Below are 14,737 nucleotides of genomic sequence, written 5' to 3'. Positions count from 1 at the left end.
CTGATCTATCACGCTTGGAAGGAGATGCCATCAAGCTACCTAGGGAAAAGGATAGGATGACATCCTTTTACAGGAAGAGAGGCACACACAGTTTCTATATTTCATGTAATATGTCACTCAGTTAGATGCAGTGGTAACAAGGGAGTGATCTGTAAGCACTACTTCATAATCTCCTTCTGTTGCTGGTTTTGGGTGGGCAACTTTCTATGCAGCACATTACATGCCTTACTGATTATGAAATTGTGCTACTTCCTTTTGTTTCTTTTATATTATGTGTTGGACATAATTCCAGATCAAATATTAGGAATGCTGTTGGAAAATAATATATAGTTCATTAGAATTTCAATCTGTGAATAAAACAAGGTACTCATCCTTTTTTGTAATTAAATTTATATAAATCCATACCTTGAAAATTATTATACTTTACCCATTCAGTAATATAATTAATTAGTTTAATTTTTTTATAACACATATAGACATACAAAACCAACAAAAACACACACAAAACAAGCAAAAATATATGGGGGGGGGAGGCATTTTCATACAATGTTTTCCATTATATAAATCTGACTGCATCAACCTTATTGCTCTTAAAAATTTAGTTCAATATAAACAATCCTAAAGTTATAATAATTCTAGTGATTGATTTTTAATAGATTCTTTCTCTTGCATCCTTAGCTAAACAATTATATCTCAGGATATCAATGCTTTACAATCATAAGAAATCAACATTCCAAAAAACCAAAAGGGATCTGATGGTTGACCACAGACAGAGTTCTGACTCTTGTCCTTTGAAGATGCCAGGCACAGAGACTGGTGAAACGTTAGGAAGAACAACCTTCAGAACACGGCCAAAGAACCCGAAAACCCACAACAACCAATAATAGTAACACTTGGCATTTTCCTTACCTACAGTATATTACTTATTAGGACTGCAGGTTAATTGTAGGATCATACCTTTGCCAGAAAGTGGCTATGAGGAAGCAGCATAACTGCAATTCTGTTTGTAGAGCTAGAAGTATAATGCACTGTTTGAAGTCCCATTTCATGCCTCTTGAAGTATTCGTGTCCATGTTCTGCCTGTGTTCCACTACTAGAGGGAAGGTTTGGCAAAATTTGGTTTGTTCGACTGGTAGGATGATACCACATCCTAAGCAACTTCATTTCATGGGTATTGATGCTTCTGGGAACTAGTGCAATTTTGTGCTGGCTCTAGGCTTGGCATGTCAAATTTTCACCTGTCACAGTTGGGGGGTGGGGTTGAATCTCACTTCTTTTGACCAGAGTGGAATGGGAAGATTGTAGCTATGGCATGTGCACTGTTACATACAAGATATCATTTGTTAGTCTTAAGAATACAGTGGTGACTCGCTTAACGAGCGCACCGTATAACGAAGAATCCGTATAGCGATCCCTTTTTGGGGATCGCTATACGGAGCTGCCCCAATCGCCGCACTCGCTTTGCGACGATTGGGGCGTCCGGCAGCCATTTTGGAGCCGCCGAACAGCTGTTCGGCGGCTCCAAAATGGCCACCGGATGACCCAAAATGGCCCCCTGTCAGTGTTTTCGCGCCCTCCCCTTGCTTACCGAGGTCGCAAAAACGCTGCGGGGGGGCATTTCGGGTCGTCCGCGGCCGCCGGACCAGCGAAAACATCGCTGGAGGGGTAAGTTTTGGCGTCTATTGGAACGCATTAAACTAAGTTTAATGCCTTCCAATAGGCTTTTCCTGCCCCGTACAGCGATGTTTTCGCATGGCGAAGGTTAATCCGGAACGGATTAACCTCGCTATGCGGGGCACCACTGTATATAGATCAATGTCATTCTTATATCACTTCTGTGGGACTGAATGGTTGGGGATTAGCTTGCCTATGGAAAAGCTAATAAATTCAAAACAAGACATACATCAGTTTTAAAACAGAGACTTCTTGGTCCACAATTAAGTCTTTTAGCCACTGTAGTAAAGTAGGTGATTTTTGAATCTAGAATCATTTTTGAAAAGGTTTTCAGAATTGTCACATTTATTTCATTTAATTTCTGTGCTGCTTTCTCCCAGCGAGGGGACTCAAGGCACTTCATAGTGATTAAAACAAGTTAGACTAAAAACATAATAAAGTGGTGCCTTGCAAGACGAATGCCTCATGGGACAAAAAACTCGCAAGATGAATGGTTTTGGCGATGGGGTTGATGACCCGCAAGCTGAATGTTCCTATGGTCTTGCTTCGCAAGACGAATGTTTTCCATTTTTTTTGTTTCTGCACAATATGTATGGCTTTATAGAGCACTTAATAAACCCTTTGTAAACCAAATTTGACTTTGTTCTGACTTTTTTGCCCATTAATTAGATTTCAATGCATTCCTATGGGAAAACGTGTTTCACAAGACGAATTTTTCACAAGATAACATTAACTATGGAATGAATTAAATTCATCTTGCGAGGCACCACTGTAAATAGAGTTAAAAACAATTAAACACATAATAATAATTTATAAGATTATCAAGCATTTAAAAACTTTTAAAGCACTTTTAAAAAGAACACATATGGCATACTGCTTGATTTTTCTTTCCATTTTTTATCTTTAGGGAGGCCAAAGAGCATACACAGAATGAGAAATCAAGCAATTCACTAATAACTAAGTTTTCCTTGAGTGAATGGCAACTGAGTGGGTTTTTTTTTAAAGTGGATTGTTGTACCTTAGTGCATTGAATGTGTGTTGGTGTTGCTTATATTTTTTGGTTTGTATTCATTGATCCTTGTATACTTACTGTTACTAACTTAAATACTTTTTGGTAATTGCTGTAAGCCTTCTTTTTAAGGAGAAAGGCAAATTTAAAAATATTTTGAATAAATAAATAAGAATATAGTCTTTGGTGGTAACATACAGGATGAAGAGCCAAAAATTCAGCTCCTTTTCACCTTGATTTTCTTCCTTTTCTTCACTTTTTTAGTCTCTATTCTGCTCTTGCTAAGCAACAGGCACATTAGCTGATTTATTAAACAAATTATACTAAGAAAGTTTAAGGACTTTAAATAAGAGACGGAAAAAACTATTTTAATTAATTAATTGTTGTTGTTTAGTCATTAAGTCATGTCCAACTCTTCATGACCCCATGGACCAGAGCACGCCAGGTCCTCCTGTCTTTCACTGCCTCCCAGAGTTTGGTCAATCATGTTGGTAGCTTCGGTGACACTGTCCAACCATCTTGTCCTCTGTCGTCCCCTTCTCCTCTTGCCTTCACACTTTCCCAACATCAGGGTCTTTTCCACGGAGTCTTCTCTTCTCACAAGAAGAGCTGGGAGGGACCCTATAGAATAGATCATCAAGTCCAGCCCCTATCAAGGAGGTACGGTGGGAAATATAAATCCCAACCTAAAACAATGAGCTATCTAGCAGTTCTGTTCATATTAATACATAGAAATTGTCCTACCTGCTTATCTGGAATTAGAATGGCTTACAAATATAAATATATATTTAATCGACACAGAATGTTGACTATATTCACCATTTTTTCTGATATAAAGCACTGGAAATTGAGAACAGGGAAGTGTTACCTTTATCAGTATAGAATAATTAGCTATATTTTTTCCTCTTTCTTAAAGGCAGAAATGAAATGTTTGGGATTCTTGAGAGAAAATGCTCCGTTTTTGTAAAAGTTGTAAATTTATAATTGGTTGTTTTGACTTAAACCCTGTTAATTTTGGTTGAAATCAATTGTGTCAATGATTTCCTTCAACTTTGCAGGTGAGATTTTGAAAAGCATACTTCAAATTATATATTTGAAGATTAAAATGTTTGCTGCTGATTTATATTGAAAATATTCCAATACTAAACTGAAACAGAAGTATTTCTCTAAAATGTGGAGAAAAGCTACAAATGTATTATGTTTTTTATGTATGTCGTTCTGCCTTCCCTTGGGGAGAATTTAGTCGTGTCAAAAATTAGTTGTCTTCTGTTTTATAACCGAACACAGCTATCTAGAATTGTTTGGTTTTATAACACTTGCACCTTGACTAAGATCTCAGAATAAAGATGTTTTTTAAAATATTGTTTTCTCAAGCTGCCATATGTTTTCTCTTTTTAATTTATTGTCAGTTGTAGTTACTTAAAATTAAATTTTAAAAAAATATGAGTATGCAACTAAAGGTAAACCTTTAGCTCTCCTTGGTCCAAGTATGAGAGCTATATCTGAAAGAAACTTGGTTTTTCTAAAATCTAAACATTCTGCATTCAAATTGAATGCAGACTTCCAAAGAATAACAAGGAGAGACAAGAGGGCCTTCTTAAATGAACAATGCAAAGAAATAGAGGAAAATAACAGAAAAGGAAAAACCAGAGATCTGTTCAGGAAAATTGGAGATATTAGAGGAAAATTTTGTGCAAAGATGAGCATGATAAAAGACAAAAATGGAAGGGACCTCACAGAAGCAGAAGACATCAAGAAGAGGTGGCAAGAATACACAGAGGAATTATATCAGAAAGTTTTGGATATCCCAGACAACCCAGACAATATAGTTGCTGACCTAGAGCCAGACATCCTGGAGAGTGAGGTCAAGTGGGCCTTAGAAAGCCTGGCTAACAACAAGGCCAGTGGAGGTGATGGCATTCCAGTGGAACTATTTAAAATCTTAAAGGATGATGCTGTTAAGGTGCTACATTCAATATGCCAACAAGTTTGGAAAACTCAACAGTGGCCAGAGGACTGGAAAAGATCAGTCTACATCCCAATCCCAAAGAAGGGCAGTGCCAAAGAATGCTCCAACTACCGTACAATTGCACTCATCTCACACGCCAGCAAGGTTATGCTCAAAATCATACAAGGTAGGCTTCAGCAGTATGTGGACCGGGAACTCCCAGAAGTACAAGCGGGATTCCGAAGGGGCAGAGGAACTCGAGACCAAATTGCCAACATGCGCTGGATTATGGAGAAAGCCAGAGAGTTCCAGAAAAACATCTACTTCTGCTTCATTGACTATGCAAAAGCCTTTGACTGTGTGGACCACAGCAAACTATGGCAAGTCCTTAAAGAAATGGGCGTGCCTGACCACCTTATCCATCTTCTGAGAAACCTATATGTGGGACAGGAAGCAACAGTTAGAACTGGATATGGAACAACGGATTGGTTCAAAATTGGGAAAGGAGTACGACAAGGCTGTATATTGTCACCCTGCTTATTTAACTTATATGCAGAATACATCATGCAGAAGGCTGGACTGGAGGAATCCCAAGCTGGAATTAAGATTGCCGGAAGAAATATCAACAACCTCCGATATGCAGATGATACCACTCTGATGGCGGAAAGTGAGGAGGAACTAAAGAACCTTGTGTGTTTAGTCGTTTAGTCGTGTCCGACTCTTCGTGACCCCATGGACCAGAGCACGCCAGGCCCTCCTGTCTTCTACTGCCTCCCGGAGTTGTGTCAGGTTCATGTTGGTTGCTTCGCAGAACCTTGTAATGAGGGTGAAAGACGAGAGTGCAAAAAACGGTCTGAAACTCAACATCAAAAAAACTAAGATCATGGCCACTGGTCCCATCACCTCCTGGGAAATAGAAGGGGAAGATATGGAGGCAGTGACAGATTTTACTTTCTTGGGCTCCATGATCACTGCAGATGGAGACAGCAGCCCCGAAATTAAAAGACGCCTGCTTCTTGGGAGGAAAGCAATGACAAACCTTGACAGCATCTTAAAAAGCAGAGACATCACCTTGCCAACAAAAGTCCGAATAGTCAAAGCTATGGTTTTTCCTGTAGTGTTGTATGGAAGTGAGAGCTGGACCATAAAGAAAGCTGACCGCCAAAGAATTGATGCCTTTGAATTGTGGTGCTGGAGGAGACTTTTGAGAGTTCCCTGGCCTGCAAAGAGAACAAACCTATCAATTCTAAAGGAAATCAACCCCGAATGCTCATTGGAAGGACAGATCCTGAAGCTGAGGCTCCAGTACTTTGGCCATCTCATGAGAAGAGAAGACTCCTTGGAAAAGACTTTGATGTTGGGAAAGTGTGAAGGCAAGAGGAGAAGGGGACGACCGAGGATGAGATGGTTGGACAGTGTCATCGAAGCAACCAACATGAATTTGACACAACTCCGGGAGGCGGTGGAAGATAGGAGGGCCTGGCGTGCTCTGGTCCATGGGGTCACGAAGAGTCGGACACGACTAAACGACTGAACAAAAACATTCATTGAAAACAGGTTTTGAGTATCATCTGCCGATAATATTTTCTCCTTTTGTATTTGATTAAATTATGCTGTTTTCCATCTAACAACTGCTCAGAGGTAGAGCATATGCTTTGTATGTGGAAGATTCTCAAGTCAGTTTCTAGCATCTCTGTGGAGGACTAGGAGAGAACCATATCAAATTTGTTGAAGAACTGCTAGCACAGTATAGAGTTGATGGATGTTGTGGTTCAAAACTTGCCTATTCTTGGGCTAATTAATATTGTATGTGTTAGCCTTGAACCACAAAAAAGTATCTCCAAAGCCTCCATGAGTCATGGTACTTATTGAGTCAGCCATGCTCTCTTAGGCTAACCTCCCTCACATACTGTTACAAGGATTTAAATTTGGAGGGAATTATATACATCCTGTCCAGCATCTGATTTATTACCCCTGTTGTGGATATTGCCTTGATAGGGACTCAGGAAAGGGCCTTCTCTGCTGCTGCTTCCAGCTTCAGGAACTCTCTTCCACTGGAGGTCATGCTAGCCCGATCTTTGCTGTCCTTCTCTCACAAGCAAAGATCTTTCCCTTCAGGCAAGCTTTCCTTTTCTGACTGGCTGTCTGAGAGGGGTTTTAAAATGGGTTGTTGTGCCTTGCTGCTTTGAATGTGTTTTTGATGAATTTTGTTTACTGTTTAATGTGGTATTTGTTGGCCTCTTTTGTAATATTTCTAGGCTTACTGTTTTTAGCTTTTGAACATTGTCTTCTACTGATGTAAGCCACTTTGAGTCCTTTTTAAGGAGAAAGGTGGGGTAAAATAATTTAAATAAATATAGATGGAAGTGTGACGACATTATCAGCCAGGTGAGTTTTTTTGGTAATTAAAGTCTTCTTCTCTGTGGTTTGTCTAACTTACACATAACTGTTTCATCATGTAGAAGGTTTTGGAGGCACAGAATGGAAGAAGGAAGTTACTGGCAAAGGGAGATTTTTAGTTATTAAGGATTTCTTCCTCCTGTCTCATGGCTCCCACTGTTTCCATGTGATGAAATGGATAGTCAGATAAGCCACACTAGAGAAGAGGGTGAGACTCCCTGGAAAAGACCCTGATGTTGGGAAAGTGTGAAGGCAAGCGGAGAAGGGGATGACAGAGGATGAGATGGTCGGACAGTGTCACCGAAGCTACCAACATGAATTTGACCCAACTCCGGGAGGCAGTGGAAGACAGGAGGGCTTGGCATGCTCTGGTCCATGGGGTCACGAAGAGTCGGACATGACTTAATGACTAAGCAAGAACAACAGAGAAGAGGGAAGTATTTATTTATCAAAAAAACCTCACTCTTCTGGTGACTTCAGATGTTCTTGGACTTCAACTCCCAGAAATCCTGGCCAGCAGAAGTGGTGGTGAAGGCTTCTGGGAGTTGTAGTGCAAGAACATCTGGAGGCCCAAGGTTGGGGACCACTGCTCTAAGCCATATACAATGATATATTTAAGAGTCAGTTCACACGTCATGATGTTTCCATATGTTAAATATGTGTAAGGTCTATATGTGTATCTATACTGTATCTGTCATAGTTTGAGTACCTACTGTATATGTGTGATGGGAAATTAAGTATAGATCATCAAAATGTATCTGTTTTGCTAATTCTGTCCAAATATGTAATAATTTTTTATTTTTCAATATGTTCAGATGTAGTGCTGTGGTTCCTTGTTTTATTGCTGTGTTTTGTGAATGCTCCTTTAAAACAGTACCAGTACTGTATTGAAGAATTTTCCTTTTGTAGCACTGAATGTTGTGCCTTAACTGGAAAATATTCACAATTTACAGAGGGAGTATATAACTTTAAATGTTAGGGGAAAAAAATACCAGCATTTACTGAATCAGACTGCTGGAGCTATTCTGTCCTTAAAAACTGCACGGCTTTGATGGCTCAGACTGAAGTGCCTACAGGAAGCAAAAAGAATCCTTGAAATTATGAGCCCAACAGTATCCTGGGGGACTCCTTGATGGACCAGAGTGTAATCGGATTCATGTGAAGCATACATTGGAAAATGTTTCCATTTTCACAAACAAACTGAGCACCCGGCAAATACTCTACAGGAACCAAGATCTTACCAGACTCTCCAATCAGTGTAAAAAGTACTCCTGGTTTAGCGTTGCTTGATGACACTACTTACTATAGTTAGTGGTAGCCTCCCGCAGAAAGAGATTGTTGTAGATATTCAGTGATTTAAGCTTGCCTGAACCAAGTCTGATGTTGCAAATACTTGTCTTTATCCCCTCCCCCCCATTTTCTTGCAAAGGCTTTCAGGCATGCTGCATGTCTATATTCTTATAGCTCTCAGGAATTTTCATAGCCCCCAGTAGTTTTAAGCAGTGATGTTCTTATCCCATGTTTTACCCAAAGCTCTCTGTATTTGATCTGCTCACCCCCATACTGAGGAACACAATCTCATCATTGTTTCTTTCAATCACCTCTTTTCTTAGGTTTACTGTTTCTAGCGCAACAAATCAAGAATAACAAAATAGGCTTTATGTTTTCATATTTTTAAAGAGATTGTTAACTGATGACTGAAATCCTGTTGGCATTGCCATAGTTGTGGAAGGGTGATGACATTATCAGCCGGGTGAGATTTATTAGTAATTAAAGGCTTCTTCTCTCCTGTGGTTTGTCTAACTTACAAATAACTGTTTCATCATGTAGAAGGTTTTGGAGGCACAGAATGGAAGAAGGAAGTTACTGGGAAATGAGATTTTTAGATATTAAAGATTTCTTCCTTCCGTCTCATGGCTCCCACTGTTTCCATGTGATGAAATGGATTTTTACATGTCAGATAAGCCACACTAGAGAAGAGGGAAGTATTTATTTATCAAAAAACCACCCTTTTGGTGACCTCATCACCCTTACACATGTGTATGCCAATAGAATTTCAGCCTATGTTTCTTTTAAATTTGTAAGGGAGATGCTCTGATGATATCCCGGACAAGTTTCTTTATCTGTTTCATGAAGGCTTCTTCATCCTCTCATGCTCCAGATGTATTTAACTACTGTTCCCATCTTCTTTCTGTTGACCATTAACCATGCTGGCTAAGGATGATGGGAGTTGTGGTCATATTTCTGGAGAGTGCCAGGTGCAGCAGGCTGGTTTAGTGTTTTGCCTGGCTGTTGCCCCAGGCTCTTGGAATAGGCTTCTTTTTAGTCTCGTACACTTACGTGGTAAGGGCGTGTAGTGAAGTATCTTCTCTCCGTCCACTCTTTGGCAAGAGGAATTGACTTCTGATAGTTTGCTAGATCTTAGCCATATAACCCAGATATAGCTGGGTTTGGATATAGCTGTATTTGGATTTCTAATTACAGTTTTAAAGCTTAAGGCATATTAAAAATGCAGATGCATTTTGGTGATACATGTCTTCTGAAATTTAAAGCTGTGACTAGAATATATTTGCCTGTCAACCTTGTTTTATCTTACGGTTTCAGGAGTTTCTCAACATGAGACAGTAATTGGTCCTCTAATACTAAACATAAGACTCCGTAAAAATGATTGCTCCTTTTAATAATGGCATACTCAGATTGTGCCATAGTAATTCATTTAACTGGGATGAATAAAGCAAGCTGTTAACACTGTTGCTCTGCATCCTTGTTTCCACACACATGTATGAGAATAAGGGGAATGTTTCCAGAGTGCACAACCACTTTATATCCTATGCTTCAGCAAGGTGGGAAATGTTTCTAAACTGGAGGAAAATAACTTGAACAACTATTTACATTCACAGTTAACGTCAATCTTTTTTTAACTAACTCTGTTGTTAACACTTAAGTGCAGACACATAACATAGAAAAGTGGTGTGGTTACTATACCAACCCTTTACCACATGGACTAGAATACTGCTTCTAATAACAATAGAGAAGAATCAACGTTGGAGGAGTTAGTTTGCTAATTAATGAGTGGCAGGAGGCACTACGGTGGTGCAAGGAATTTTTTTGCTGTCACCTGGTCAGCTAGGCAGATACAGTGCCAACTGTCTGCAATATGATAGAAACTGTCTTTAATGACAGTTTGAAATCCTATACAAATTGTTGTGAAGCATTAGTGACAGAATGGCTTGGAGAGTTTAGTAGTAGACATAGGGACCGCTCCACTTCTCATAGAACACCCATTTAGGGTCTAGATAAGCATTTAGTAGTTATACTGTATTTAACTTACAAAGAGAAGGGGGAAATTGGCTGTGCGTTGTGTCATTCATGGTGCTAGAATTTCATGGTTCCTTCCTCTTATTGTAGTGTAAATGTTTCCACAACCTTGCTCAAAAGCAAGACCTTAGAGAAATTTCTGCACAATTAATTTCCAAAGGAATAATACAACATGTAAATGTCTTGAATATAGTTGTGTATGAAAGAAAAGAAACCTTAACAGGTTTTAGGACTATTTGCATTGTAGGAGTGCAAAAATTTAGTGAACGTGCGAGGAAATCTTCCTGTTAACTTGGATAAAATTTTGTGTCTAAAATATGTTCTTTTAAAATATAGTTCCTTGATATGTTTTCAAATATTTGCACTAGTAATGAGAATGGAATTGAAATATTAATTTAAGACAAATGGAAGGAAACTTCAGGTGCTAAGCCTGGTGTCTGAAAGGCTTTACATGGTAACCTTTAACCCTGACATGACGCTTGAATAAACCTTTGCTTGTTTTCTAAGTGAACATGCCTGAATAACTAAGGCTGTGGTTTCACATAACAGAGAGATACATTTTTTAGATCCTTTGCTGATTATATAGTGCTAAGGTCAATCTTGTGCCCCTTCGTGAAACCTGGGTCAGAAAAAAGACTTGAGGGTCACTTCTTCAGGTGCCCAGCCCATTGACCATGTGCTAATAGGCCTTGATAGCTCATTTTATAAGTCTTCAGATTTAAGCTAGGACATTGTTTGGACTAATTTCAGATCCTGCATTTACTCTGTGAGGTTAATTAACATCTGCTAAATGTTTCTTGTTGGAGGCTTGGAAGGAAACACTTGTATTTGTTTTACTGTGCTAGCTTAGTCATTGTGAATACATTCTAGAGATAATAGCCTTGCAGACCTGAAATTGCAATAAATTTTCAGCTAAATTGTGGTTATCAGTGTCATTTGACACAGGCTAAAATGTTGCTGAGTTTTGAGAATGTAGTGAACGATTGTAGTGAATTTATATTTAAAAGACATTGAGAATCAGGAGATCATTTAATTTAATTTAATTTTTATGTTTTCACATTGAAATTTTAAGTCCAAATTAGGCCCCCAGTTAAGAGTATGATCTAGAAAAATTCCATTGCATTTTTTCTTCTTCCTTTCCTTTGGTTTAATTAAGATTCTAAAATAAATTTAGCTAAAGTTTGGGTTCCTTTAACAACAGTTAATGATGATCAGTTGTAAAGTGATGCAAGAGAAAAAGTAATGAGGAGGATTTGCACATTAGAAGGGAAGGGTGGGGTGGTAGCACTCAAAACTTTGCATATCCTTGATATCTTCATCTGAGTTAACTCTTCACTGGCCAAATTAAATTGAAATCTGGAATCCTACTGGTGTTCACATAAGATTTAAGTAACAGAATATGGTTAATTGTGGCTAATAGACAAGGTGCCAGGCATATCCTGATTGTGTGCCTACCCAAGTGCCTGATAGCACAACCAAGATATGCTCCAGCACAATTAGCCATGGTAGGTTATGGAAAATCTATGCAAACACTAGTAGGATTCTGGTCAAAGAAAACAAATATGCATGTTTAAATACTAGAAGAAACACATTCCAAAGGCAAAATATGTGACTTCTTAGTATAATGGAATCCTAGCATCTCTGTTTTCAAAAGTTATCTAGCTATCTAAAATATTAATTTATTGTATTTTTGTTTTGAAAACTGTGGAGCCAGAGACCTGGGTCAAGAAGTCCTAGTGGGAGTGCCATCTATCCCCAAGGCGTCTAAGGGGATGCAGACCACTCCGCCTCCTACCCCACCTAGAATGATGCACTGAGGAGTAGAGACCCGGGATTTAGAGACGGCTATGAAGGGGTTAACAATCTCTACCCAGACGGAACCCGAGTTGGCGGGAAAGGAAGAAAAGAAGCGGTCTGTGGTGGAGGCGGGAGCGGGGGATATAAATATTGACCGGGACAATGTACCGGGGGGGGCCTGGGAAACAATATGGTTACAAGACCCTTGGACAGGACGTTGGGAACAAGTCAAGGTGCCTAAGCAGGAAGCTGAAAATAGAAGAAGAAAGGGGTTGCCCCAACGCCCGTTTTATTGGGGTGAGTCAGAGACGTGCGAGTGGCGGCGTCGCCTACGAGAGGAGAAAGAAGCTGCAGAAAGAGAGAAGGAAGCTCGCCGAGCATGGCATATGGAGGAGCTGAGGAAGATGGGATGTTACCTGGACTGTGGGACACCCAGCTGGGAGAGGGATCCCCGGTATGGGGATGGACAGGGGATGAGGAAATCCTCACGTTACCGATAACTGAGGGAACTGAAGTAGGAACCCAAGAGCCTGAGCCGGTCTTGGCGGGACCATGGGAACTTAAGTCTTTGAACCCTTTCAAAACTGACACGTGGTTACCCTTGCGAGAGCCGTTAATCTCGCAAGAGAAGTTCATGACTAAGCCTGTTGATGTTACAGTTCAGTTATCAGAGTTAATAAATAGAGACAATGGTTTATTTTAAGACAAGGAGGCCCCACGATCTGAACCCTCACGAAAACATCATAGTTGTCGTTCTTTTCATCATCATAGAACTGGAAAGCTGGAAGGGACCCTATGGATCATCAGATTTAGCCCCTGTCAAGGGGGCACGTTCCAGAAAAACATCTACTCCTGCTTCATTGATTATGCAAAAACCTTTGACTGTGTGGACCACAGCAAACTATGGCAAGTCCTTAAAGAAATGGGCGTGCCTGACCACCTTATCCATCTTCTGAGAAACCTATATGTGGGACAGGAAGCAACAGTTAGAACTGGATATGGAACAACTGATTGGTTCACAATTGGGAAAGGAGTACGACAAGGCTGTATATTGTCCCCCGGCTTATTTAATTTATATGCAGAATACATCATGTGGAAGGCTGGACTGGAGGAATCCCAAGTCGGAATTAAGATTGCCGGAAGAAATATCAACAACCTCCGATATGCAGATGATACCACTCTGATGGCAGAAAGTGAGGAGGAACTAAAGAACCTTGTAATGAGGGTGAAAGAGGAGAGTGCAAAAAACGGTCTGAAACTCAACATCAAAAAAACTAAGATCATGGCCACTGACCCCATCACGTCCTGGCAAATAGAAGGGGAAGATATGGAGGCAGTGACAGATTTTACCTTCTTGGGCTCCATAATCACTGCAGATGGAGACAGCAGCCACGAAATTAAAAGACGCCTGCTTCTTGGGATGACAAACCTTGACAGCATCTTAAAAAGCAGAGATATCACCTTGCCAACAAAAGTCCGAATAGTCAAAGCTATGGTTTTTCCTGTAGTGATGTATGGAAGTGAGAGCTGGACCATAAAGAAAGCTGACCACCGAAGAATTGATGCCTTTGAATTGTGGTGCTGGAGGAGGCTCTTGAGAGTCCCCTGGACTGCAAGGAGAACAAACCTATCCATTTTGAAGGAAATCAACCCTGATTGCTCACTGGAAGGACACATCCTGAAGCTGAGGCTCCAATACTTTGGCCATCTCATGAGAAGAGACAACTCCCTGGAAAAGACCTTAATGTTGGGAAAGTGTGAAGGCAAGAGGAGAAGGGGACGACAGAGGATGAGATGGTTGGACAGTGTCACCGAAGCAGCCAACATGAATCTGACCCAACTCCGGGAGGCAGTGGAAGATAGGAGGGCCTGGCGTGCTCTGGTCCATGGGGTCACGAAGAGTCGGACACAACTAAACGACTAAACGAACGAACGAAAGGGGGCACGATGGGGAATTGAACTCCAACTCTGATGCCGCAGTCAGAAACCTAAACCACTGAGCTGTCTGGTTTCGAGTAGGCCCACAGAGCTCCTGGTGAGAGACCTCTTCCCAAAAACTGAGTGTGGCTTTTGAAAGAAAAAAGAGGGACTATTTACATGATCTTTGCCATCCAACCGTTGCAAGAAGAGTGTCAAGAACAGTGTGTCAACCTCTGCATAACATTCAGAGATAAAACTAAAGCTTTTTTAAATTAACAACTTGGGATATGGTAAGGGATACAAAAGGCAAAGGGGGATATGAGGAAAGAAAAAAGAAGGAGGAGGAGAACACAAAATGTACTGACATCCAATCTATTCATGTTGCAATATCAACTCGACTTTCCGCTTTTCTTCTATTTGATTGCCCTCCAAGTTTTAACTTACATTTGCATCCTAGTTTTAATCTATGTTATTCAATTGCTATCTGGTGACTCAAGCCATTTATATAATAAATCCCATCATTCAGTTGATACAACTAAAGCTTTTGACACACTGTGCAGAGAAAGTATTTGTAGATGTCCTGAGAAGTTCATACATTTCATTCAAGAATTGCTTGATGCTGTGCTTCAGCAATGATCTCCTTTCTGAAGCCTTTCTTTTTTAACTCCAAC

At 40.1% G+C, this 14,737-nt stretch overlaps 1 protein-coding gene across 3 annotated transcripts in view; it reads left to right on the top strand.

Moving 5' to 3' along the window:
• CAMKMT (calmodulin-lysine N-methyltransferase) overlaps nucleotides 1–14,737 on the top strand; it is a 394,982-nt gene that overhangs the window by 60,988 nt on the left and 319,257 nt on the right. Inside the window, exon 4 of one of the 3 annotated variants that reach the window (XM_078382908.1) lies at nucleotides 679–14,371. The exons of the other annotated variants lie outside the window; for them this stretch is intronic. Coding sequence (XP_078239034.1) covers nucleotides 4,173–5,339 — 1,167 coding nt within the window. The 5' untranslated portion in view covers nucleotides 679–4,172 and the 3' untranslated portion in view covers nucleotides 5,340–14,371. Of the gene's footprint in view, nucleotides 1–678; nucleotides 14,372–14,737 lie in introns of those variants that run through there. 3 annotated transcript variants of the gene reach the window in all.

This window comes from Pogona vitticeps, chromosome 1, assembly GCF_051106095.1.
Source record: "Pogona vitticeps strain Pit_001003342236 chromosome 1, PviZW2.1, whole genome shotgun sequence".
Classification (NCBI taxonomy): Eukaryota; Metazoa; Chordata; class Lepidosauria; order Squamata; family Agamidae; genus Pogona; species Pogona vitticeps.
The sequence above is the reverse complement of the archived record's forward strand: the minus strand, read 5'-3'. Positions and strand labels throughout refer to the sequence as shown.